The 27228-nt window shown below is 44.4% G+C and overlaps 1 protein-coding gene across 1 annotated transcript in view; it reads right to left on the reverse strand.

Moving 5' to 3' along the window:
* The window catches only part of PLG (plasminogen), a 387567-nt gene that overhangs the window by 216155 nt on the left and 144184 nt on the right, over positions 1–27228 (reverse strand). The window contains exon 7 of the mRNA XM_069234491.1: positions 15647–15765. Coding sequence (XP_069090592.1) covers positions 15647–15765 — 119 coding nt within the window. The remainder of the gene's footprint in view (positions 1–15646; positions 15766–27228) is intronic.

Raw genomic sequence — 27228 nt, forward strand, 5'->3', positions numbered from 1 at the left:
GCTATGCAGACATAAGGGTTACAGTACAACAAACAGCAGTTGTATTAATATGGCTAGAAGGATTGGATGAGTTGGCCCCTCTCTGAATTACTTAAGTAGAGACTGTGTTGTTGTTAAAGGAAATTTCAGAACTCCTTGTCTGATATGATATAGGGGTGGGCAGAACTCATGAAGTTTCAGTCTGTGGAATTCCACTGAGTTACACAAACTCTCTGCAAGAATCCACGGAGTTCCGTGATTGGGCAGAAATCCCCAGGTTGTGCTGATTTTTAGCGCTGGGAGCAAAAAAATCAGTGTGAACGGCACCACGTGGCATGCCAGAGGGTGCTGCTGCTCGAGTTGGTTTTGCTGCCACTCAAGTAGACCTTCTACTCAAGCGGCAGCTTTTCCAATGTGAACTGTCACGACCACCTGTGTCTGCCTGCATTGGGAAAATCTCCTGGGGTGCCCTTCTATTGTCTGAAAGTCACGCCAGTAGACGCCAAGTTTTGCTTGTGCTCGCCATCTTACACTTGGTGAGCCATGTGCAAGAAAAATCTCCACCACGCGGCAGTCGGCAGAATTTTCCCCTAACTCTGTGTTACATGCGTAACGCGGAGTGGCCAAAACTCTGCGAATTCTGCTGGTGGAGCAGAATTTATAGCCCACCCCTAGTATGACAACTTTTTGCTCTCCCACATTTCTCAGTTTCTAGTCATTCACAAATTGTTCCCTTACCCATAGAATATTTTTATAAATCGTTTTATGTTGCACATTCCCAAAATTTTAACTTAGGCAACAATTATGTTCATGTGCCTATTTCTACTGTATCACAACTAGTTTCTTCTATTTTGCCACTCTTTAACAGATTTGTGGCTCTGGACAATTTATCAGGAGAAGAAAGAATTTCAGATATACTGTGTAGTATGACAAACTAGAGAACAGGAAGGTATTCAATCCTGTGGTGGAATCCAAGTCTAGGGTAGTGCTTCACCATTCACCCATTAGTATTTTATCCTGTAATATATCTGAGCTGAGCAATAAATTGACAAAGCCAGAACGGATATACCTGATTGAGAATTTGGCATCTTTAATTTTGCAGGAAACATGGGCAAATCTTCCCCTTGCATGCAAAGGCTTCATATATCACTCTGTACCAACCAGCTCATTATGTTCAGAGCAACTGAAGGGCGGGTTATCTATTTAGCTAACTCCTGGCCTAGAAGTAAGGAGTACCTTACTGAATTTTGACAGCTCTGAACTTCAAGTACTTCTGGTGGCCATACAACAAAAATTTCTATTTTATATAATCAATTTTTACAGTAATGATTTTACCAGTTCTAATAATAATAATTGTATATCTCTGTTTAATATAAGTGCTAATTTACTGACGTCTCATAGCTCGAATACGACAGAGTGCAAATGTATTCTTTGTGGTGATTCAAATGTTACATTAATTTTTTGTACTATTGATTTGGCCTATCAATGTAAATCATCTACTATTTTTTTCAATACGGTTTCTTCTGATTCCAGAGGCATAAAATTGGAAAAATATAGTCTAGCTTGCAATCTAGTTAACAGTATGATTCTAGCAGTGAGCTAAGAATTTCTACTCTTTATGGGTGAGGTTGCGCTTCCATAATTGACTTGATAGTTTTTTTCCAGGGGTTTGTATTAGTACTTGGTGAATAAAGAGTGAGCCTCTGCATGTCAATTATGGTGATCATAACCCTCTGTCAGTCATATTTGTTTTTCTGCTGAATTTTGTGAGCTACCCAGAAACTATTTGTTCATTCGCAACCTCAATATAATAGGTTTATGCCAACATGGCACTTACCCACTCTAAGTCATTATTTACATTCTTCAGTTAAAGTTAATTCGAGTAATTGGTATACATGATATACAAAGGGAATTTAGGTTTAAGTTTCTCTGAACTGTGTGCTGTTATTAAAAACTCATTGCTTTAACCAGCTTTCAGGTCGGCTTCCTTAGCTCTAAGTTGCTTTGACAGCACCTGCTCTCATGCCAACAGAGATCTGTGTAAGGCTTTATCCTCCTTACCCAGAAACTCTGAGGGGGTTTCTGCAGCCCGGGCAGCTTATAAAAAGACATTAGCATTATGGAAGATGGAAATTTGCACAAATAACAGGGAGTGTTCGACTGCTTCAGCAACATTGAAAAATACCAAACTGTTCAGGAGGACAGTTAATCTTTTATGAGTGAATAAGACATCGGTTACTAACATGAGCAGTAATATTCCAGGAGATTAGTGGGTTGATTGTTTTTGTAGCATCTATTGCCCGAGCACAGATGGTGACTTTATTATAGATTTATCTAAATATCAAGGCTCGGCTAAGATGATACAATTTGACATAGACAAAATCATTTCCATCCTACATGAAAGTTCTGCTTACAAATCCATGGGACCCGATGGGGTCCGCATGGATATTTTTAAACGAAAGGATGACTTGCGGACATTATTGGTGGTGACTAATGTACTCAGTGCTATCTACTGAACTGAACTTTCTCTTGGTCAAGCTTAAATATTGTGGCAATATTTAAGAAAGGTAGTCACACTGATGCCAAATGCTACAGGCCAATCTTATTAATTGATTCTTCAGTTAAGATCATAGGTCATCTTTAACTGGATTAGCGTCTGGGAACAGGAAAATAACTGTTTGAACTCTTGTCAATACGTCTCTAAGGAAAGGCTAGGTACTATAGAGCAGTGCCTACATTTGCACTTGCTTATAGGCAGGTATACTGCAGCAAAGTGATGGCCATTGTACCTAGCATTTATTATTTAAACCCTCAGATCCTGTTAAACAGCATCAAGGAATACTGCAAGGGTGTGTCCTTGCTCTCTTCTGTTCATTTTTATTTATTATTAAACTTAATGAACATCTGAAATTAGTCACACAGGATGTCTCATTAGTTAATTCTGTCCCTACGCCTTTGCTTCTGCATGCAGATGATGCTGTATTTGCTCGCACTCCAAATTCTCTATGTTGTATGTTTAGAGCTTTTGCACAGTTATTTCAGACTTGGATCTATCAACACATTTTTCCATGTCACAAACCATGGTGTGCGGTCCAAAATGCACTAAACTCCGCACCCTTTTTTATCAATGACAATACATTAGTCAGTGGGTCTAGTTTCCTACATTTGGTGGTTGTATTTGAGCCCAGTTTGTATTGGGATAGCAATATTTCGTATTGCAGCTCAAAGTTTACCCAAATAGTGAGTTCGATTTTTAATGTGAGCCAAGATGTGGGCAATAAGCCCCTCCTTGCTCTTTTGAAAGCAATCTGTGCTGACTGCTAGCTTTGGGAATGGTATTTAGAGCTACACTGAATGTTAGGTACTTCAGGTGGAGGAAAAGTGCTTTTGCATGCATCTTCTTTCATTTTCTCATTTAACTTTGCACTATTTTTGCCATGAAGAACTTGCCTGGCGTATCTGGAGAATCTTCTCAAACTGGGTCCCCTTATGTTATGGGTATCAGTCTGGAATAATCCCCAGGCTACTTATAAGCAGGCAATGATAAGAAACTGTTTACAGTGTGATCACTGTCTAAAAATACCATGTCTTGCCCACGTTAAACAAAGTTTTGGGGGATTGGGTAGATTTGTTCTCTTCACACAACCAATGTCTGTTAGACCTGACTGCCTTAGGATGATCTTCCCCCAGCTTTTGGCCTGCCTGCCTCCCTCCATCTGACCTTGTTGTTGCTTGCGTTGGTATTCTGTGCACTTTACCCCTGAATACCAGTGCTAAAGTGCTTGTGCTTTCTCCCTTAAAACATGATAACACTGGCTAATACCCAATTGCCATATTTAATTTACTTATAAGTTCTCAGTAAAGTTTACTACATGAGCCTGGGGCCTGTAAATAATATGCTACTAGTGGGCCTACAGCACTGATTGGGCAACCCACTGAAGTAGCCCCTTAGCCATGTCTCAGGCCTTCCTTTGCAGAGCCTCTGTTTTCAATTTTACACTGCCATTTTGACCTGGCAAGATAAACCTCTTGCCAGGCCTAAACCTTCCACCTTTATACATATAAGTCACCCCTAAGGTAGGCCCCATGTAATCGACAGGGCAGGGTGCAAAGTATTTAAAAGGCAGGACATGTACTTTTTAGTTTCACATGTCCAGAAAGTGAAAAACTCCTACATTTGTTTTTCACTACTGCAATGCCTATCCCTCCCTTAGGATAACATTGGGATTACCTCCCATCCCTCTCTCGCATTCCTTCGAAAACCTATGAGGCTCCCTTGCCTCAAATAGACCCCCCCCTTCTCTAAATAACAATGCCCCCCTCCTGATCCTCTTTTACTTTGCCTCCCCGGAGATGTACCTTATTTCTCCCTTCACGGTGGGCCTGGAGAACTTCGTTGTTTGGATCCCTGCCATTAGTGGAGCTGAGGGCTGCGGTTTCCAGGTTTGGCAGCATTTCCTGCTTTTCAGTGTGAATAAGGAAGGAGCGCCTTAGTGATGCACGCCCCATATTGGAGCTGATTTTAAAAAGGCAGTAGGAAAGGGTTTGCACCGGTTTTTCTTTCTATTTTGCAGGGAATCATGGGGGACTGTGACTGGCCCATATGTTTGTTCTGGAGGCATTCCCTCATTGTTTTATGCTGGGGGTTTTCTCCCTTCATTTAAGGAGCCCTGGTTGGTTTTGTGGCATTCATGTGGTGATCATAGAGGAAAGTGAACTAATAAATGGGAGCACATACTGTTGACTACTTCCTGGGAGGAGGATGTTCCTCTCCACCACAAAAGGGCTTGTGATGCTCAGAGTCCAGGAGGGGTGATGTGCCTCTCATGTCTATGGAGGCAGTGCAAGACATGACGGTGGCGTGATACCTTCAGGGTCAGCTTGCAAAGCTTGTTAGAACGGCCAAGACTAAGACTGTGGTGACTGTCAATGACTCTTCGGCTGCGGATTTGGAGGCGCCATCTACTTCTGGCGGGAAGTATGTTTCCTGAGAGAAAATGCGAGATATTCTGGCCCATGTGAGAGAAAACCTGGGGTTTCCATCCTTTCAGGCAGCAGAAGGGGTTGTTCTGTTTCCCCCAATAGGTTAGACCTCTAGGTTTGCCATGCTCTTTCAAGGTCCTGTTAGGGATATGGGAATGAGGGAATGAGAGGATGCAGATAAGGTTCAGATCCCTCACCATCTACAGAAATTGTACCCTTTAGAGTAGGAGGATGCTCTTCCTCATTCAGTTCATATGAACTCTATTATGGCTACCCTGATTGGCAAGATGGCTATTAATCCAGAGGACTGTACTCCCACTAATGCCATAGATAGAAAGGTGGACTCTGGTATTAAGAGGGCGAAAAGCGTTGAGAATTTGGCTTTGAAAGCTAGTCTTTTCTCAGCATAGTCAGCAAAATCCTTGGTAAAGGACTTTGATAAGCTGGCTGTGGCTGTTCAGGAGAGTACGAAGTGCTCTGATCTGCTATGGAGCAGCAAGCAAGGTTGCTTGCAGTCATTCCATCATACATTATACGCTCTTCGGCAATGTCCACTGGTGCTTTGATTGCGGCCAGGAGAGCTCTTTGGCTGAGGCAATAGAAGCATGAAACAGGGGAGAAAGCTACCTTGATGAAAATTCTATTTGAGGGTCATTCACTCTTAGGGGAACAATTACCTGCCATGATCTCCGAGGCATTTAAGGAAATGAAGCAAGCCTTGCCCTATAAGGGGGGGGGGTGGTTCTTCAGCTGGGGAGGGGTGGAAGAAAGCCTGTACATCATCCCCGAAGCATGAGACCCGTCACTCTTCTTTTCGGAGGAGGAGACTTCGCACCCGGTTATTCTCCTAAACGCAATGTTCCAGCTCAGAAAGGGGCCTCAAAGAAGGGAACTTGACATTTACTCTCAGGAGGGGGGCTTTGCTGGCAGGAAGCAGGATTCTGCATTTTCTGTCAGTCTGGTGGCAGGATGTGTCAGATCAATGGGAAAGGATGGCCCTTCTGGATGGAAACAGGGAAATACCAGTTGCAGTACAAGGGGAAGGGGCCTATTCCATCTTGTTTCTTGTTCGGAAGGTGTCAGTGGTGTTTCGGATAGTCCTGGATCTCAAGTTGGCCAATTTATGGAAAATATCTATTAATTTTTTAATGTTGTGAATTCGAGCAATTATTCCTCTGAAAGGTCCAGGAGATTTTGCCTTCATTGGATCTCCAGGATGCCTATCTGCACGTCTCTGTTGCAGTTCCTTCTCAACGGTTTCCACCGTTTGCGATACGGGATGATCATTTCCAGTTTTGTGTTCTTCCTTTTGGACTCAAGTCATCAACCAGAGTATTTATTCCGGGTTCTGGCTCCTCTGATGGCTATTCTTCATGAAGAGGGGCTATTCTTCATCCTTATTTAGATGTGCTGTTGGTACAATCCCCCAAAGAGTCCCAGTTGGTGGTTCATGTGGAAAGGGTGATGCAGACCCTTCAGGGGCATGGAGTTTTGATAAATTGGGAAAAGTCTTCTTTGGTTCTGTCACAGGACATGGTGTTCATCAGAGCACATTTTCAGACTCGCAGGGGCCTAGTAATTCTTTCGGAAAGGGAGTTGGTCAGCTTGCAGCATCAGGTGTGGGTTTTGGTGGATCAGGAAGCACCTCAGACCGTAGAGTGGTTGCAGGTTCATGGTCGCTTAGCATCAACTGTATTTCTGGTTCCTTGGGCCAGGTTTCACCTGCACAAACTGGTCAGCTGGTTTCTCTCCCTGTGGCCGCCAGAGGCTCACGACCTTCAGGTCCGCATCCAGAATGTTGCACAGGTCTACAGGGATCTGTTGTAGTGGCTGGGGTGAGATCATCTTGACAAAGGACACCAGCCTCTCCGGGAAGGGGGCTTGTTAGAGTCGGAGCAGGTCCTGGGTTTCTGGGCCCTTCATAGCTCTTGAAAGTCTTCGAACTGGAGGGAGTTAAAGACTGTTCTGTTGGCTCTGGTTCATTTTCAGGTGAGCCTCAAGGGGAAGATGGTGCTGGATTAGACAGACAATCTGGTGTGAAGTCTTACGTCAACAGGCAGGGTGGTACCAGGTCCAAGTCCCTGAACGTGGTTGCACAGAAGATATTCATCTGGGCTAGGAGTATGTTCTGTCTCTGAGTGCACTGTACATTCGGTGGGAAGGAGAATGTCTGGGCGGATCTTTTATGCAGGGAAATTGTGTCCTCCAAGGATTTCTCCCTGCACCCTTGCCTGATCGATATGATTGTTCAGAGGTGGGGTGTGCCACTGTTAGACCTGTTTGCTTCTCCAGAGAATGCCAAGGTACAGATGTTTGATGCCAAGATGAAGGTGTCCTCAGGCTTGAGCAATGGATGGGTTGACTTGTCGTTGGCCTCAGTATCTGATACATACTTTTCCACCATTCCTGTTGATCAGGGCATTTCTGGTGTGGGTCAGAAAAGAGACTGCTTAGGTGACTTTGATTGCTCCGCAGTGGCCCTTAGTGAATTGGTTCCCTCTCCTGAAGTTGTTGAGGTACTGCCAGGAATGGTCTCTTCCAGTTGTTCGGTCTCCTCTGTTCTTTCCACCTCTTCCTCTGGGATCATTGAGGAAGTTGCTCTTGACGACATGGAGGTTGAACTGAGAGGTTTAGCTGGTTTAGGGGTCCCTGAGAAGTTGGCAGTGACTTTAGAAGCTTCAAGGTGGTCATCTATGCTGCATTCTTATGTCAAGCATTAGAAGGCATTTTTGGTCTGGTATTCGGGGAAGCAGTGGATTCTACTTTAGCCAGTATTTTTCTGATTTTTCACTACTTGCAAGATGGGGCTAACATGGGTCTTCCAGTCGCTACTTTGAGGGTTCAATAGACAATGATTCAGCCATTTCATGGCTCTACACAAAATCTGAAATATGAGGAAGGGCTGTTGACTAGGTTTCTCAAAGGGCTGGTGAACTTGTTTCCTAGAACGGTGTGTTCTTTTCCTAGTTGGAATTTTCAGTTGCTGTTAGAGACCTTGACTCGTCCTCCATTTGAGCCTCTTGATCAGGTTAGTTTCAAGCTATTGACTTTTTAAACTTGCTTTCTGGTGGATATCACTTCGGCTAGGTGCTTGGAGGAGTTGGGGGCTTTATCTTGTAAATATCCTCATTGTAAGGTGTTTCAGGATAGGGTTGTTCTGGGTCTGGTCCCATCATTTGTGCCTAAGTTTAATTTGGCCTTTCATGTCAGTCAGGAGTTGATTTTGCCTGAATTTTGTCCAAGCCTTCTTCAGATGAGGAGTGTAAACTTAATTGTTTGGACATGAGACCACAATTTATGTGGTACTTGAATATGGTGAAGTTGTTTCCGAAAGGGGACATATTTTTTGTGAATTGTGGTCCTGCAAAGAAGGGGGAGAAGCCCTTGACAGCCACTTTGAGTAGATAGATACGTTCTCTGGTCTTGCTGGTGTATGAGATAAAGAGTTGTTTACAACTCAGCTGTCCGTTTCTATTTTATTTGTTATATCTCATTGGTTAAGAAGGAAGACGAGGGAGGGACGGAAGGTAATGCGTCCATTACTTACCGATAATGGCATTACTTCTAGACCTACTCCCTCGCTCTCCCTCCCACCTACCAAGTACTGGACAACTGTTGTCTGGTTTGACTAGTTTATATACAGGACAAGGATGGGTGGAGGCATTTTATTTAGTGATGCCATTATCTAATGGCCGCATGACTTTATCCCATCTGATTAGTGTAATGACCAATCTGAAAGAAACAGGTTTGTCAAGTTTGGTGTCACTGAACTCACAATTTAAAATCACAACGTATGGTGAAATTGGATTTTGAATTGTAGTTCTGAAAATGCCACATTTAGAAAGGCGACAGCTGGGACTGTGCATTTCCTCTAGATAGACACACACTAAGGGAGCTTAGGTGTGGCTGATAGGCCATCAACATCCTGATGGGCCAACCTGGGCAGGAAAGGTGGGAATGACTGACACCTGAAAGGGCAGTGTCGTGCCACTCACAAAGAGCTGTAATGAGTCTGGAGCCATGGCAGTAAGGGCCTCTGTGAACTTCAAAGACCCTTAATTTGAAGTCTCCCCCACTTTAAAGGCACAACTGGGTGTAAGTACTTGACCTCTGACACCACAAAGTCAGTACACTTCTGGGCCTGCGGCTACTCTGCCAGGAAGAAGGACTGCGTGCTGCTACAAGGACTGCCACTTTGCTGGACTCCTGCTTTGCTGAGCTGACTCTCCACCTGCTGCCCTCCTGCCTAGGAGTGAGAAGGACTGGACCTGCATCTCTCCATCCCAGAACCAAAGTGACTCAAAGAGCTTGCTGGCTCCTCCTATTTTCTAAAGGCTCAGGGACACAAAAGACTTCCAATGTTCCTGCGACAGTTCCTGGACCCGTCTTTATCCAGACCCTCACCCTCAACGGGCGCCTCTCTAGTTCTTAGCTCTTAAAAGTGGTTTTGCAGGTCCTGAAATCCAGCTTGTTGGTTATTCACAACCTCAACTGTGCCCGCTGACACTGGAACCGTGTGGCAGGCACAAAGAATCAGCACGAGCTGCCAAACATTTGTCTCATTGCACAGCAAGCATCACTGCATGCAACAGCGGGGCTCCACTCTGCTCATCCATACTTTCTGGCCAACTCTTCGCATCTGTGGACAACCACTAGCGACGCGCTCCTTGCTCCCAGTAAACTTTTTCACCATGAACATGACCCTTGACGCAACTCTGAGAAGGGAAAACTTCAGCTGGACTTACCTGGGACTGTATCCGACCTGTGCTCTTTTGCAGTTGGCCTGAACTTATGGATTCACCCCCGTCTAGCATGATCAGCTATTTCCTGATGACGTTTTATGCTTTTAAGCACTATATTGCATTTTATCTTTAAAAAACTCATATCTCGACTTCTACTTATTGGACTTTTGCAGTTTTGGTCTTGTTGTACTCATAACATTAAGACCTATTTTTCTAACGAGGTGTGGGTCTCTTTGTGTGGTATTTTCACTGGTATCTATTTGAAGTGTTGCACAAACAGTTTACACATTACCTTTTAAGTTAAGCCTACCTGCTCTGTGCTATGCTACCAGAGGATGAGCACAGGTTAATTTATGGAGTGTATCTGACTTACCCTGACTAAGATTGTGGTGTCCATTCGGACAGGGTGCACACCTCTGCCAACCAGAGAGCCAATTTCTAACAATGCCCATATGTAAAAAGAAGGACAAGATGGCTGTTAAGCAGATAGTTTTGGAGCGCAGATGTCAGTTAAGGGAAAGCATGGAGTTAAGAAAGTCATTGGTGCAACAATATGTAATTCTCAAATCTAATGTTGATGTGAAAAACTATTTGACTTTAGTCGGCAGAAGCTGGAAGAGGGCCTAGCTATTGGGACTTAGAGCTAGCACAATTAGCAATCTTTTGTGTTTTCCATTGGGGGAATTTGGGAGTGAGGCTAAAAATGTGTGTCCATAAGGTGGTGTTTCTGTCCAAAAGATTCTGTACTTTATATTGCCCTGCAAATGTTATGGTGTTTTTAGAGCTCAATTTTTGATACCACTTTTAAGGGAGTATACATTTAGTCAGTGTAGAGTGCCTCTCCGATTTCTGCAACTGTTATTTAATGAGAAGGAATGCCACAGAATAATGTGTTTTTTTTATTTTTAAATCAGCTATATGTCATTGTAAATGTATCCATTTTATTTTTTTTGGTTACTGTGTTATTGATGAGTGAATTTATTTATGTGCTTGTATGACTGTCTTGGATTATCAAATAAAACTGATAATGATAATGAGTTGAGTTACTCTCAATCAATGAGCTAAAAAATAAGACAACATTATAGCATTCCAAAAGGACAGCACAATCCAAAACATAACAACACAAGACTACATGCCAATTTAAGCAGCAGAATAACACAGCAGGATTACACAAATCATTCAACAACCCAAGCAAATCAATGTAGCACAACAATATAATACACATACAAAACAACACAGTAGGACACCTCAACATAACACAAAAATGCAAGGCAAAAATACAGCACAAGAGAGTAAAAACAAAACAAAACAGAGGAATAACACAATGACAAAAGACAACATCAGAACAATACAACAGGGCTGCTCTACAAGTAATAATGTGTGTATCATTGGTGTCCCCGAAAATGCAGAACATCCAAGCGCTGAACCGTTTGTGGAACAATGGCTCCTCTTCAAGTTACTTGTCAGACAGACATCAGTGCTCTTCACATTGCAGTATACTCATAGAACCCTGGGACACCTACCAATTCAGGGAGAGCCTCAATGTCCAATCATAGCCAGATTGCTGAACTTTTGAGACCAATACCAGATCCTACAGGAGGTCTGATCCCATGAACCCTGGATTATTGAGGGTAACCCGGTGACTATCTACCCAGACTATACTAACAATTTAGCGGCAGCATGAAACATTAAAACCTGTGAAACACCACCTTTGTATTCTCGTCCTTAAGTATAGCTTGCTGTGTCCAGTAAAACTACAGATATCTACACCAGAGAAATTGTGGCTCATTTTGACAGTGGGAGTAGTCTGGGAATGGGCAGAAACACCGGGATATCCAATGCCGGTGTCCAGGGACGGGGTGCCTGGGGCCAACTGGTGGCTCAGGAAACCATCATGCTGGACCAAGTGGAGAAAGGAATCAACACCCACTAAAAACCAGGCAAACGCACAGAATGCCCCAGTGGTGCAAGAAGCCCACTATCGCAGCCACTGGGTAATTGATAATAGAGTTCCCTCAAAGAAGGTTCAATGGAATCAAATGGCAGCAACACAGCCTCTGGGGAAGAGCCAGAAGATGCTGCCCCCACTCCGATGACAGCAGATGAACTAGTCTAGTCATCACTGGCTAATCACAAAGAACTCGTTATGGAGCCAATAGGGATCAAAATGAAGGTGATAGGGGCTCTGCCCCCATTAGATGAAAGAGCCCACCTGGAGGACGCCTCCCCTACACGTCAACAAAACATTCCAAGTTTCCTTTGGGTTATGTTTAATATGTTTAAGGGGGGGAGACAGGCACTTTGAGCTTTGCGGAGGTGGGTAGTTAGAGACCTGCCACATGGGGTGACAGAGAGGGTGGAAAAGAAGTGGGGGGATTGAGGGTGGTTCACTAATGTGGAATTCAAAACATTTCCTGGTCGGCACCCAGGTTTGGGACAAACAATGGACCCACTTATGCACCCACCAAACTGCATAGGAATTTAGAGACCTTACTGACCATCGTGTCCTGGAACATCAATGGGTGGGGGAATAAAGTGAAGAGGGGAGTGGTGTAGAAATGCATTGCCCATCAGGTACTGACCTAATTCTACTACAAGAAACCCACTTGCAGGGTATCAGTTGAGAATTTCTTGCCATGCAGTGCTTGTACACGCAGGCATTTCCATGGCTACGTGGTTAAATGTGCATCATGGGCTGCAAATCCCTCCGATTCCAAGTGCTAGGAATGTGGGTTGACCCCCAGGGCTGCTGGGCAGCAGTCAGAGGAACCTGGCAAGGGGAAGAGTTATGGGTGGCATCTTGGTATTCCCTCCCACCTCCCGGGACTGCAGTCTGCAGGGCTGACGGTTAAGGGTGAATGGATTTGGAGTTGCTCCTGGCGGTCGGGGGAGACCTCAACCTAACTCTACAAAGGGATCTAGATAGAATAACCAGGGGAGACACTCCACCCAAAGTAGATGCAAGACTAAGTAAATTTTTTGAGGCCATGGTTCTCGTTGATCCACAGCAAGCTACCCACCCGAACAACAGACAGTACTCCTACATGACACAGAAGCTAGCATCCCTCTTCAGACTGAATTATTTTCTGATCCTGATGAGCCAGCTGGGGAGGTGCCACAATGGCCATTTTTTGCCAAGAAGATTTTCAGACTATTCTCTGCTCTCCTCGGAAATGACACAGCAGTCTCCTCAACCCTCACTACGTTAGAAAATTGATCCCTGAGTCAGGACTATTGGGAAACTAGACACTTCATCCAGAAGACCAGGAAGTCATACCTCCAGTAGAATAGGATTCTGTGGAGTTGGAGATCATAGTGTGGGAGGCATTCAAAACTGTTTAAGGAGCCCATTGACCATGCATGCTGAAGCCAGGAAGTGGAAAGAAAGCGAGACAGGAAATACCGGGTGATGGAATAGCAGGTAGCAGGGGAAGAGCAGTATGTGGCAAACCCAGATTCAGCTTTGGCAGCTCAAATAGAGATCCTGCAGCAGGGCTACTAATGCCTAATGCACCAGAAAAGCAGAGCATTATTTAAGTCCAATCAACATAAATTATGTGAGTTTGGGATAAGGCTGTGTAGCTGTTCGTATACCTTGCACGGAGGGAGGAGGAAAGGGATGAGTGTAGAAGATCTGCACGCCTGAGTGGTGGGAGGTTGAAACAGCATCAGAAATAATGGCAGGGCAACTGGACCCAACGACTTTCCTCTGGAACTGTTTTAATGTATTAAAAGTCAGGTAGTGTAACTGATCCGAGTTATGCCTTATGAGTTCAAACAGTCCGAGGAACTGCCTTGGGACCTGCACTAGTTGATAATCGTTGTCATCCATAAGCAGGGGAAACCACTTAATCAGTGTTCCGCATATCGCCCAATCTCCCTCCTAAATTTGTGAGGAAACCTCCTGGCCACTGCAGTTACTTCATCAAGTGATAGCTCTGGACCATTGGGACTTTATGCACTACAGGTCCAGTAGCTTTATGTCTGGCAGAGCTGGAGAACTCCATTGATAGAATACTGGAGATGTTCACGGTGTTCAGGTAACACCCCCAACTTCCCATCTGTTGGTCCAAGCCTTGCCTATACCCACTGGTGGGTTGGCAGGCCAGGGTGCACTGGCAGTGCTACATTTCACAGGAAGACACAGTGTTTCGATAGCTCAGTGTCTACATCACAGAGGAGTGGGGCCACTTTCATGAACACAGTCTGGACAGGCCCCTGGTAGAAATTCAGGAGGGATGTGAACCAGTGCCTATGTCTGCCCCTGTCTTTGCTTGGCAGGGCATCATTTTATAAAATGATGTATGCCCTACAGAACTCCTGGTTCAAGATTTCTGAGGTGTTTTCAAGTCAGTGTCCTCCAAAATCAGCTGCCTGCCTTGAAACAGGGTATGCTATGCATAGCTCTGGAAAAGCTCACCAGACCTGCCTCAGAGGGGGTATTGCTTTACCAAATCTCTGTTTGTACTACTGGCCAACACAGTTGTTGGTACTTAATGAATGGTCATTTGCAGACCAGACAGAACCTTTTTGTAAGGGAGGCCAGGAGAGCCCCAGACCTGCAGGAATATATCAGAAGGATACATGGGAAAAAGAGGCCAAAAGAATTACCTACCACCACAGTGATAGTTATAGCTTCTTGGAGGAAGGCCACCAAATGGACAATGTTGACACTGGAGACACCACAGTGGAAGGCACACATGTAAAGGGTAGAAGGTAACAAGAAGTGGAATGTGATTGGCATCTTCCAACTGGGAGATGTCTGGATGACCTAAGGAATGATGACTTTTGAAGAACTCCAGACTCATTAGGACCTGGCTGGGTGTCAATATCTATGGTGTCTCCGGGTCAGACACCTACTATGGGGCTGTATTGGCACGAAGGAAAAGATATTGGACGAGAGTCCTTTAGAGTATGTGGTCCTGGGTGCCCCACTCCATTGCCACACCATCTCGTTATCTACAGCACTCTTCTGGTCAAAAGTTCTCTACCTCTGACTGTGCTACTGGAAAAACTGGAGGAATATCTTGGTAAATTGGAGGACTGGACTGGAGAGTGGCATGTCGTTACCCAGGGGAGGTGGCCATCAGGGCAGGCTTTAGGCTGATCCAGCTCAAAATCGTGCACTGAGCATACCTCACCAGATCTAGATTGTTTGCCATGGGTAGGATAAGATTAGATAGATGCATTAGAGGGTGCTCGCAGAGAAGTACACTCATTCAGATGATATGGGAATGTTCACAGATCTACCAATGTTGGGAGGCAGTTAAAAGCGGGATATCCTTAGTCGTGGAGGAACCCATGGCATTAAACACAAGGGTGTTGAAGCAGGGTATCTGGAGGATCAAACATTGAATACATATACACTCCTCTTTTGCAATGTGTCTCTGGTGATCACACAGCATGATATTATGCAGAAATGGGGTTCCACATCAGCCCCAATGCTGCAAGCAGTGGGAGACTAGAGTGAATGGTGCTTGAGAGCAGAAAAACAGATTTAAATAATGTGTGGATGTCCCAAAAAATTCACTCAAATATGGGGAGAGTGAAGGAGACGGGAGAAAGTACAGTAGGATGATGGAAGTGATCCATGCATGATTTTGAGTCCTACATTCGGTATTGTATTGAAATGTAATTATTTATCATACAGTTGTCCTGTACCAGGAAAGCAGTCTTTGGACCCACGCTGAACAGCCAGATGAAGTACCACCATAAGAGGATGGAGAAAGGGGATGAGGATATTCCTAAATGGTTATATATTGGTTTCTTGCACGAAAACTTGAATAAAACAGAATTTTAAAAAAAGCCTCATGAAACAAGTAAGGCAGTTTTGCGTTCCATGAGTCAAAAGAAATACCTCCTGAGTCAATCAAGTGGACAAACTCTGGATATTTCTGCGGACAAATCCATTATGCGGATGTGACGTCCCTGAAGTGACTTACCACATCGAGGAATACTGCAGTGTTCCCAGCGTTTGTTTGGGTTAGTAGTAAAACACCAGGGACGAGGTTCGCCATCAGGATTTCGGCAGTAGTTCTTCTTCAGATCCTTTTCCGGTAAACTACAATTTGATCAAAATGTATAAAAGAAGAATAAGATCCTGGCTAAAAGTTAAGGGTAAGATTTACTTTTAATTTACTATTTTACCATGCTATCCATAATAATGGCATGATTTAAAAGCGAAGGCTGACAGCACATGTATTTGACAAAAGTGCAATGCATCTTTTAATACAGCGCCTTTAAGAAAGGCACTTTTTAAATTAAATTTTCAGTTCTGTCCGAGTTAGAATGGCTCCACCCCTAAGGCCATTTTCCCATTAAAATTGTACCAAAATCCTAAAGGGAGCGTAGGTTATAAAAGAATGTCCCAGATGTGAAAAGCTATTTTTAGGTTTCAAGACCTGCACTTCGCAAAATTAACGCTATCTGCAACGAAAAATGTTTTTTTGGTATGTGTTAAACCCATTTTGCTAGTCGGAAGGATTTCAATTCGCAAAATGGGTTTGCAAACCCATACCATATTGCAATTAGGAAGGGCTTGAAAAGAAAAAGAGACAATATAACCCAGGAAATGTATTTAAAAAATGGCTGCACGGGCAGTTGCAGTTTAAGCGATTTTCCCATACTGAACAGTGATCCAAGGTGCAGCAAATGTGCAGGCCTTCTTTACAAGCATTTACCAGAGAGAAGATGAACACTTCATAAATAGAACAGCCACCGCAAGGGCAACAACAGTAGACATTTTCAAATGTAGATCAAATACAAGCACATGAAACATGAGTGCATGTTTATCTCACAGCCGCGGGGGAGTAGGAAGTGGGACAGGTGCCTGCTCTCTCTCTTGCAGTGCGACCCTCCAATGGCTTCCCAAATGGGAACCTTTGTACAGCAGCATCAGTTTCTTTAAGGAACACAGTTGCTTTAAAGAAAAAAGTTCCCCTTGGGAATGCAAATACGGGGATATTGGTGTGTTGTTTCATCTCGGCAACAATTCCTCTGTTCATAGTCAATCACAGGGCGTCTTAAATAGCAGTCTGCTGTGCAGGGCATTCTACGACACCCTGCGACTGAAGATTTTGCGATGCATCCTATTGATACATGGGTCACGTCACAAAATTAAACACTGGTCACAAAAAGTAGATGCCCAATTTACAACCTTTTTTGCCACCAGTCTTTTCGTACATCTGGCACCGTGTTCCCTGAAAGATATGTTAACCAATAATTTCAATGGTTTATAAGCATGGTAAACATGCTACTGTATAATTGTGTGTTAGTCAGTTGCCAATTTGTGTTATAGTAAACGAAAGCTGAATAATAGCAAATCAAATATCACAGGATACTATCACATGAATGGAAAAAGTGGTGTTAAATTTTATTTTTTTGTAAAAAGCAATGCAGGTACCTACTGCTAGAACAAATCATAGCTGTTGCTTTTTTCTAGCATGCATTTATTCAGTGGCACAGGCAATTATTTCCAAATCTAAATGTGGTGACTTCAAAAAGCTTCCACAAGACGAAGCAGAATGCTGTCCTGCATGGATGTTCGGCCAGCAGTCAGCAACTATTAAACTTATTAAAGAATTTCAAAGAAAAAAATGAAATGTTTGGTACATATTTAAAATGTCTAGCTTTTTCTAATGAGCGTAGAGCACCATTGGTGGTAGTGAATTGCATCAGCGCTTAATTTGAGTTTGTGGTTTCTAGTGCTCAGCACCGGCACTTAATTGCTGGCACCGACATTTCACAGCTGCCTCATGGCGGCGCTGTTTTTTGAAATGTAAAGATTAGCAGAACAACAGTTGTTACTAGTTCAATATACATTGTAAACAACTAATACCTGCCACCCCACCCATTCGTATAGCTTTTGCGGCCTCAAACAGTATGAATTGTGACACTTGTAGCAGTGTGATGGGTAGGAGTTGTGTAGGTAGTGCCATTGGCAGCGCTGACAATGACAATATGAGGTGCAAGCTGTGGTGCCCCCTGACAAGGGCCTTGGCACTTATTTTATTTTTTTACAAATTAAGCACTGACGTCCATTAATGAGTTTTAAATAGGCACTCCAAAACTCTCTGAGTCACCATTTTAGCTCCCAACTACTCATCCTTCCCTGCCTCTGATCATGCAATGTAAAGAATAACCTTTAAAAACTATGTTTGGGGTATTGCAACTACATCATCAGTGGTGCATCAACTAATGCTATTGGTGGGCAGAAGAACAAAAATTAATGTCTGGAATGCTAAAATCAGCCTTGGCCCCTAATAATTCCGCTGGGTCTATTTCCAGTTTTGCGGCGGTGCTCACTTGTGTCATTACACACAGGTACCAGACATACACTCTCTAAGGAAAGTGTCTTGGAGTTCAGGCTGGACTGTCCTTTTCTACGTAGGGCTGTTCCCTGACTCTATTGTCTTAGGAAGAAAATAAACAATGGACTGAAATATCCTGGGGACCAGAAAGGATCCCTGAGGCATGTACATGACAGTGTATGGGCGATCTGGATTTGATCATCTGAACATACTGTCTGTTGCCCAGCCAACAAAGGTGAAGGCGTTCAGAACTGTCTTATAGATGCCCATAAGAGTGCAGAAGGTGTCAAGAAAAGAGGTCTGTGAAGGTATCACGGACGATCCCAATGCACAAGTCACCTATGTTCATTATGTAGAAGCTAACAATGACAACCAGCAGTGTCACTCTTTCAGTGCTTTCGTGGGGATTAAAACCTTATTCGAAGGTCTTTATTAGGCTGTGACAGTCTATGCTGTACTGGACGTGCAATGATGTCGATTTTTCAAGACCCTTACCTAGAAAGCTACTTGGGGCAGTTCGCGCTTAGGCCCTCATAACTTTTTGTCCACATAAGCTACCCACACCAAATTTGCGTTCTTTTTTTCCAACATCCTAGGAATTCTAGAGGTACCCAGAGTTTATGGGTTCCCCTGAAGAAGACCAAGAAATTAGCCAAAATACAGTGGCAATTTTGCTTTTTTTAAAAAAAATGGGAAAAAGGGCTGCAGAAGAAGGCTTGTGATTTTTTTCCCCAAAAATGGCATCAACAAAAGGTTTGCAGTGCTAAAATCACCATCTTCCCAGTTTTCAGGAACTGGCAGACCTGAATCAGAAAACCAAATTTTTCAACAGAATTTTGGCATTTGACTGGGACATACCCCATTTTTATTATTTTTTGTGCTTTTAGCCTCCTTCCAGTTAGTGACAGAAATGGGTATGAAGCCAATCCTAGATCCTGGAGAGCTAAACATTTCTTAAAAGTAAACAAAATTCAGAATTCAGCAAGAGGTCATTTGTGTAGTTCCTACAAGCTTTTTCTACAGAAAATAACAGCTAAATTAAAAAATATTGAAATTGAGCTGAAAAAAACAGCCGTTATTCTCCACATTTAACTCTGTAACTTTTTCCTTTGATGTCAGATTTGTGAAAGCAATATACTGTTATGTCTGCTCGGCTCTTCTGGTTGTGGAGATTTATATGGCTTGTAGGTTTATCAAGAACCCTAGGTTCCCAGAGCTAATAAAGGAGCTGCACCTTGTAATGGGTTTTCCTTGTATACCCGGTATATAGCAGTTCATTTGGTGAAATATAAAGAGTGGAAAATAGGTATCAAGGAAACCTTTGCATTTCCAAAATGGGCACAAGATAAGGTGTTGAGAAGCAGTGGCTATTTGCACATCTCTGAATTCCGGGGTCCCCATACTAGCATGTGAATTACAGGGTATTTCTCAAATAGTTGTCTTTTTCACACACCGTCTTCCATTTGGAAGGAAAAAATGTAGAAAAAGACAAGGGGCAATAACACTTGTTCTGCTATTCTGTGTTCCCCACGTCTCCCTATAAAAATGATAATTCACTTGCATGGGTAGGCCTAATGCCTGCGACAGGAAACGCAACTTGGCACATCACATTTTTACATTGAAAACTGATGTGTTTTTTGGAAAGTGCCTAGCTGTGGATTTTGATCTCTAGCTCAGCTGGCACCTAGGAAAAAAATACCAAACCTGTGCATTTGTGAAAACTAGACACTTAGGGGAATCCAAGATGGGGTGTACTGTGGGGCTCTCACCAGGTTATGTTACCCAGAATCCTTTGCAAACCTCAACATTTGGCTAAAAACACCTTTTCCTTGTAATGGGTTTTCCTTGTATACCCGGTATATAGCAGTTCATTTGGTGAAATATAAAGAGTGGAAAATAGGTATCAAGGAAACCTTTGCATTTCCAAAATGGGCACAAGATAAGGTGTTGAGAAGCAGTGGTTATTTGCCCATCTCTGAATTCCGGGGTCCCCATACTAGCATGTGAATTACAGGGTATTTCTCAAATAGTTGTCTTTTTCACACACCGTCTTCCATTTGGAAGGATAAAATGTAGAAAAAGACAAGGGGCAATAACACTTGTTCTGCTATTCTGTGTTCCCCACGTCTCCCTATAAAAATGGTACTTCACTTGCATGGGTAGGCCTAATGCCTGCGACAGGAAACGCAACTTGGCACATCACATTTTTACATTGAAAACTGATGTGTTTTTTGGAAAGTGCCTAGCTGTGGATTTTGATCTCTAGCTCAGCTGGCACCTAGGAAAAAAATACCAAACCTGTGCATTTGTGAAAACTAGACACCTAGGGGAATCCAAGATGGGGTGTACTGTGGGGCTCTCACCAGGTTCTGTTACCCAGAATCCTTTGCAAACCTCAACATTTGGCTAAAAACACCTTTTCCTCATATTTTGGTGACAGAAAGTTCTGGAATCTGAGAGGAGCCACAAATTTCCTTCCACCCAATGTTCCCCCAAGTCTCCCGATAAAAATGGTACCTCACTTGTGTGGGTAGACATAGTGCCCGTGACAGGAAATGCCCCAAAACACAACGTGGACACATCACATTTTCCCAAAGAATACAGAGCTGTTTTTTGCAAAGTGCCTAGCTGTGGATTTTGGCCTCTAGCTCAGCCGGCACGTAGGGAAGCCTTTCAACCTGTGAATTCTTTAAAACTAGACACATAGGGGAATCCAAGATGGGGTGACTTGCGGGGCTCTGGCCAGGTTCTGTTACCCAGAATCCTTTGCAAACCTCAAAATGTGGCCAAACAAACACTTTTTCCTCACATTTTGGTGACAGAAAGTTCTGGAATCTGAGAGGAGCCACAAATTTCCTTCCACCCAGCGTTCCCCCAAGTCTCCCGATAAAAATGGTCCCTCACTTGTGTGGGTAGGCCTAGCACCCTTGAAAAGAAATGCCCCAAAACACTGTGTGGACACATCAAAATGATCAAATTCTAAACTACCTGTTTCTGCGGGGGCACCTGCGTGTTTGGTCCTGGGCTCAGCAGCCATATAGAGAAACCTACCAAAGCCAAACATTTCTGAAAACTAGACATCAGAGGGAATCCAGGGAGATGTGACTTGCGTGCATCCCCCAATGTTTTCCTACCCAGAATCCTCAGCAAACCTTAAAAAAATCACATTTTCCCCACATTTCTGTGTGGTATTACCACACCGGGACAGATTTCCTACCACCCAACAATTCTCTCAGTCTCCCGGTAAAAATGATACCTCACTTGTGTAGGTGGGTCAAGTGCCTGTGACAGGGAAGAGCCAAAACACGTCGAAATTGAGGGGGAACCAAAGCGGGTCCAAACAGACAGTTTGAAAAAAAAAAAATCGACTAACAAGTGGGGAAGAAGTTTTATCGGTATAGATGCAACAATGCTGGGTGGTAAGAATTTTGTGGATTCCTGCAGATTCCGAGAGGTTCCATCACAAACATTTGGGGAAAATGTGTGATTTCCAGCAAAGTTGGAGGTTTGCAGGGCATTGTGGGTAAGAAAATGGTGCAGGATGCATGTGAAGCACACCACCCTGGGCTCACTGAGATGTTTAGTTTTCAGATGTGTCTAGGTCTTGTGGATTTTTCTACATGGCAGCATCCCAAAGTCCAAAAAGTGCAGCTCTCACCATTCTAAAGTAGGACGATTTTGAGAGTTAGACAAGCTCTCAAGGCTCAAATGTAAAACCAAAAAACCAAAATAATCAAATGTCCTCTTGCTTGCCATGGGATAAGATGTTTTAGTATGCGGGGGAGAGATGAAAGACTGTTACCCCCTTCAGTTATGGTGGGGGCATACCCATGCCCATTCTGGTTGGTAGCCACCACCTAACTGTTTTCTTTTTTTTTTTTTTTAATACCCTGGCATCTAGTAGGCTTTCTTCCCCCGGGGAGTGGATCGGGGGTAATTGCCCCATCTGCCCACCGGTGGGCAGAGCAACTTTAGCCTATTTATTTGGGGTTTCAGACCCCCTTTGGGACAGATTGGTCTAATAAAAATAGGCTGATCTGCCCCTAAAGGGGGCAGAAATGGCCTACAGTTCATTTTGCCCCCAGGGAAGTGACCTTGCCTAAGAGGTCGCTCCCCACATATTAAAAAAAAAAATCAAACAAAAAAAAAAGATCCCTGGTGTCTAGGGAATTCTGCCCCCGGGGGCAAATCGCTCTAATTATGTTAGGCAGATCTGCTCCTAGGGGGGCAGAAATGGGCGTAAAAATAATTGCACCCCGGGGAGCGGCCCTAATGCATAAAAAAAAATACAAAAAAACAATTTCCCTGGTGTCTAGTGGGCATTTCTGCTGATGCGGCAGTAGAAATGCTGAGAGAGACATGAGAGGAAAGGCATTTTCTCTCATTTCATGCCTCTCTCACTCCCTGAGAAGTGTGATTCCACTCACCGTTACTGCTGTACTCTGCATCTCTCTTCTTCAGGGCAATTACAAGAACTGGGAAGCAAACTTTATCAGCTGAGTAAATGCCTCACTCCTGCCTCCTGGGTCGCCTGGAAGTTCCCCAAAAACCTTTCCCAGTCAGTTGCAATGGGCGTCTTGCACAGACCTCCTTCATGCTCCCACCTCAGCTCTGCCCCATTTGAGTATCGCCATGCACCAATGTCCCAGCCTTTCAGTGCATAGAGATCAGCCTACTAGCCATCAACATTGCCAGATCTATGAAGCAATTCTCGATGCTCTCTGAATTCCTGAGCTTGAACGGTCCCAAGACGCCACGCCCCATGGTGGTAAGGTCGGGTCCTGACTATTATGTCAACTAATGTGTTCATTATCTCAGAACATACATGTCATGTCAGTGTCATGTTCTTGACACCGTGGACAGTGTGAGGGAGCTCCAAATATCTTGTGGAGTATCAGCAGGGTAAGCTAAGTCCTGTGTAGAACGCTGTGTTGGATATATTGAAATGTATCATTACGGGAGAAGGAGCATCCTATTCCATTGCTTCTGAGTCAAGTTACAGCCTATGTCCCTCTCCCAGAACCTACACAGCGACAATAAGGGTTGTGTAGTGTGTGTGACAGGTTTGTGTGAGCCACGTTATCAAGCAGCAACCTTCTTCTATAAAATGCAAGTTGTGCACCAGTGAGTGCTCAGTGTCAGTGATTTGCTACAGACGACCCAGCTCAACCACCAACCAAATGTAAGCTAGGAAGTGGCCCACTGGAAGATCATTGACAGTCTGCAGTTGCTCGGAACTAATCACTCAGATTTCCCACACTGGCTGCCTTCCACACTGTTAACACCTCTCTCCTGATCAAATCCCTAAACCGTTGAAGCTGTCATGTGCCACCCACAGCAGGCCAGTGGGACCCTGGGGCATCACCCCATGTGGTAGAAAGGCTTCATGCACCATTGGCTGCACTCGGTCTGTGGAGGGCATACCTAGTTCCTCAACAAGCCACCCACCAGCCAACGATCAGGCCTTTTTATTTGTGGCACCAGATAATTATGTTCAAAGATAGGGGCCCCTAAGCCTCCTCTCTCTACAGGCAGCTGCATCTTATACAGTGCTACTTAGTGCCTACTTTTATTCCAAAGAAAGCCCCCCGTCATAGCATGTAGCGTGCAGAAGGTACTACAAGGTATGCTCACCAGGAGGTTATGAAAATTGTACAACAGGTGAGGAAGTATCAACATTTTTGACAGAGACACTCTGCCTTGCACTAAGAACGGGAGTGTGCTCCAGAATGCCAAATAGGGACAGGGATCCCAGGAGCCATGATATATGTTAATATCCAAGTACCTGAAGGTGTGTAAGTCCCAACGGAGCAGGTGCGTGTCCACCATAAGTTGTTGCAGTGGGCACTCTGGATATATCAGGAATAGGAAAGTTTTGGACCAATTCATTCCAGCCTCGAGCCATCTCGGAACTCTGACTAGATGTCTGTTATCTCTGTGATGTCCTCATGTATGTCGAGGATATATATCAGAATGTCATCCACGTATAGGCAGATAACTTGCATCACCCCCTCCAAGCTATGCCCCACTTTTTACCTGGGCCATGGGTTCTGAATTGAAGAGCTTAATGAGTCCCTGCAGTCTCCCATCCATGCCTGTGGATGTTAATGTCCAAAACATATATCCCCAATCAACGGAGTCTAACGCTTTTTCTAGGTCCAAAACCACACAAGTTGCATTAGGCCAGTGGGCGGGAGTCAACTTGAGCACTCTATGGAGCTTTCGTAAATTAAGGATAGTGGACCTGCCTGGTATAATGCCGTTTTGGTCTGGGTGACCCAGGCGGGGGAGATGCTCCAGCAATTACAAAGCAATGATCTTGGTTAGTATTTTATAATCTGTCCTGAGCATGGACAGGGGATGATACAACATCATCTCCATGGGGACTCTTCCTGGTTTCGAGCGTGGAAGCAGGAGTGTCTCACGAAGCATAAGCTGTCCCTTGCCAGAGCAGCCTTGTATAACTCTAGCAATTTGGGGATAAAAAGGCCTTCGTACATTTTATAGAATTTGGCACAAAATCTGGATATTCCCTATTATGAAGCGTAATCTAGTCCATCCAATCTTGCTTGTGGTTGATGCCCTAATAGCTCCCTGAATTTCCTGTTCTGTGATGTTTTTTTTTAGCTCCTCTCCAAATGGTGTTTCAATAACAGAAAATGTAACCTTTCCGAGGAACTCATGAATCTGGGTTTGACGTTCCGCTTGGGGGCTGATAAGGGGCACGATAATGAGCCATAAATGCTTCACGTATGTCAATCTGTTTGATGGCTAGGTATGTCAGGGTCACTCTCAACATAGTAATCGGCGGTTGGTACGGCCTTTTTCAGTTGCCATGGCAACAGCCAGCCAGATTTGGCCTCATACACTCTGTAGTCCATGCATATCAGCTGTTTAAGCAGGGGACCATGGTGCTTCTTTGCTGCCATTAGTGCTGGTCTCCAAATGGGAGCGGCCCACACCACCACTTCAAGTCCCACCAGAGAAACCTCCACCCCAACCAGTTCCTGGTGCACATCAGCCCTCGCACCCATCACTGTGTGTATGCAATGGTTCCCCATTCCACCAGCTGAGAGCTAGCAATGATCCAGTTCTCTGCAAGCTATTTGGATACAGCAGTACTTGTTGTATCCCTAAGCACCTTATTTTTTAACATGGCATGCTGCAAGCACCACAAAGGGACTGGTGGCATGGTGCCTCCCACGTCAGGTGTAATTGGAGTGACTTCTGTCTGACAATGCCTTTCCCAGATATTCAGCACTAACAACACGCAGTTGAGTGGCATGATGACATAGGATGCAATCTAGGCGCACATGCAGATTGTATGGTGGTGAGTAATAGGAGTATTCCCTAGCATTTGGGTTCATGAAGCACCAGCTATCCAACAGGGACCAATGTGTGAGCCATTGGGATAGGCAAGTGGCATCGGCCACTACAGGAGAGGTCGGTAGGGAAGGATGTGAGTGATCCAGTTGTGGGTATAAGATGAAATTAACGTCTCTGCCAATAATCCAAGGTATATGGGCCCATCTCATCAAAGTGATGGAGAGGCATGCCAGGAATGATTGCTGCACCAAATTGGGTGTGTACATGCTTCCCAACAGGAGGGGTCGACCATCCAGTTGCCCCACCACTAATACATAATGCACTTTGGGGTCTATCTCAGTAGCCACGCATCAGAAGGGAACTGAGGGCCTAACCCAAATAAGGTCCACTCTAGCAAAGCCTGAGTATGTGGTATTGTCGCTTTGCGTACACCAGCACTTTAGTAGGTGTTCGTCTTCCCCTTTAGATCTGTCGGTTTACTGAAGAAACGCAATGTGGCATCTCGCCTCTTAATGTACTTCTGTACTGCATATCTTATATGCGCTGTCCTCATGACCCTGACGTTCCCTATTATGTAGCGTAACCTAGTCATAGTGACCTCTCTAAAAGGGGGGGTGATCGGGGGTTACAGAGATATGCTCTCCCAGGTTGCTAGCACAGGGGTGAGGCAGGTTGCGGGCCCCTGAAGTCATGCTGCATGGCTGTGTGAATAAGAAAAAAGCAGAACTCCCAAACCAGGGCGGCTGAGCAACCTCCAACTGCCCAAGCAAGTAACAAAGTGTCCCATCGGTAGAGATCTCCAAGGTTTGTATGAGTATAAAGACCATCCCTCAAGGGGAAATAGCAACCTATCATGGCCTACTAACACATAGTCAAAAACATCAGGCTACAAACTAGAGAACAAGAAGAGAGGAATTACCTAAGACCCATTTCGTAGTAATCATAGAGTCAGAACCAAGCGTTATCTGGGAGAGTATTACCAAACCCAGGGGCATATTTACAAAATAATGATGCCACCCAACGCCGCAAGCCATCTTGCAGAGCCAAACTGCACCATTAGGAGAGTTCAGGGATGCATCGTATTTACAGCATTATGGCACATCCTTGTACTTTCATTAGTGCTGACTCACAGTTGGCAGCCTCACACCAATGCAGGCACCCTCCTGCATTGCAGGGATGATTATTTATGTGCAGGAAGGAAGACCTCCTTCCTTCTATGAGTGCTGCAGAACACAGCACACATAGAAAGAGATCAAAAACATGGAGAAATAAAGATATTTCTCTTTGTTGCACCACTTTTAAGCCACCCTGGGGTGGCATAGGAATATGATGCATTCCCATCCGTGTAAATATGGAAATGCATCAGATTCCATAGGTGTTGCGTGGGAACACCCACAGCAAAACCCAGGAATTGCCCCTTCCATGCAGAGTAATGCGTGAAAAGGGGAACATATTTACAAGGCCATGAAAAGTCACGCAAGGTGGCTTTGCGTCACTTAGGAAAAAATGGCCAGCACACTGCACCACCGGGCCATCAAAAACATTGATGCTCTAATGGCCATAGGGGCTTGTTAATATGACCCCCAGTGTTCAGCCAAATCTTGCCTAGGCAGTGAGCAGTCATAAGGAGGGACGGGCAGCGGGACATGTCCTCCATCAACAGCAAGGTGCACAGGCGCATGTACTTGCACACCCCTCTCCGGGACCAGTGGGTGACCCCACAGATTATCCTCCGCTTTACCTTTGGTGAGTTCAAACTATATTGTCCGCAGTCTGTGGTATGACCTCTGGCAGAATCACCAATCTAGTGGTCCCTGCTGTGGTGCCTGAGCCTGCCTCAGAGAGCGTATCATCTAGTGTTTGGGAAGAGCAGGGATTACCTCTCCACC

The sequence above is a fragment of the Pleurodeles waltl genome, chromosome 5 (assembly GCF_031143425.1).
Source record: "Pleurodeles waltl isolate 20211129_DDA chromosome 5, aPleWal1.hap1.20221129, whole genome shotgun sequence".
In the NCBI taxonomy this organism is placed as follows: Eukaryota; Metazoa; Chordata; class Amphibia; order Caudata; family Salamandridae; genus Pleurodeles; species Pleurodeles waltl.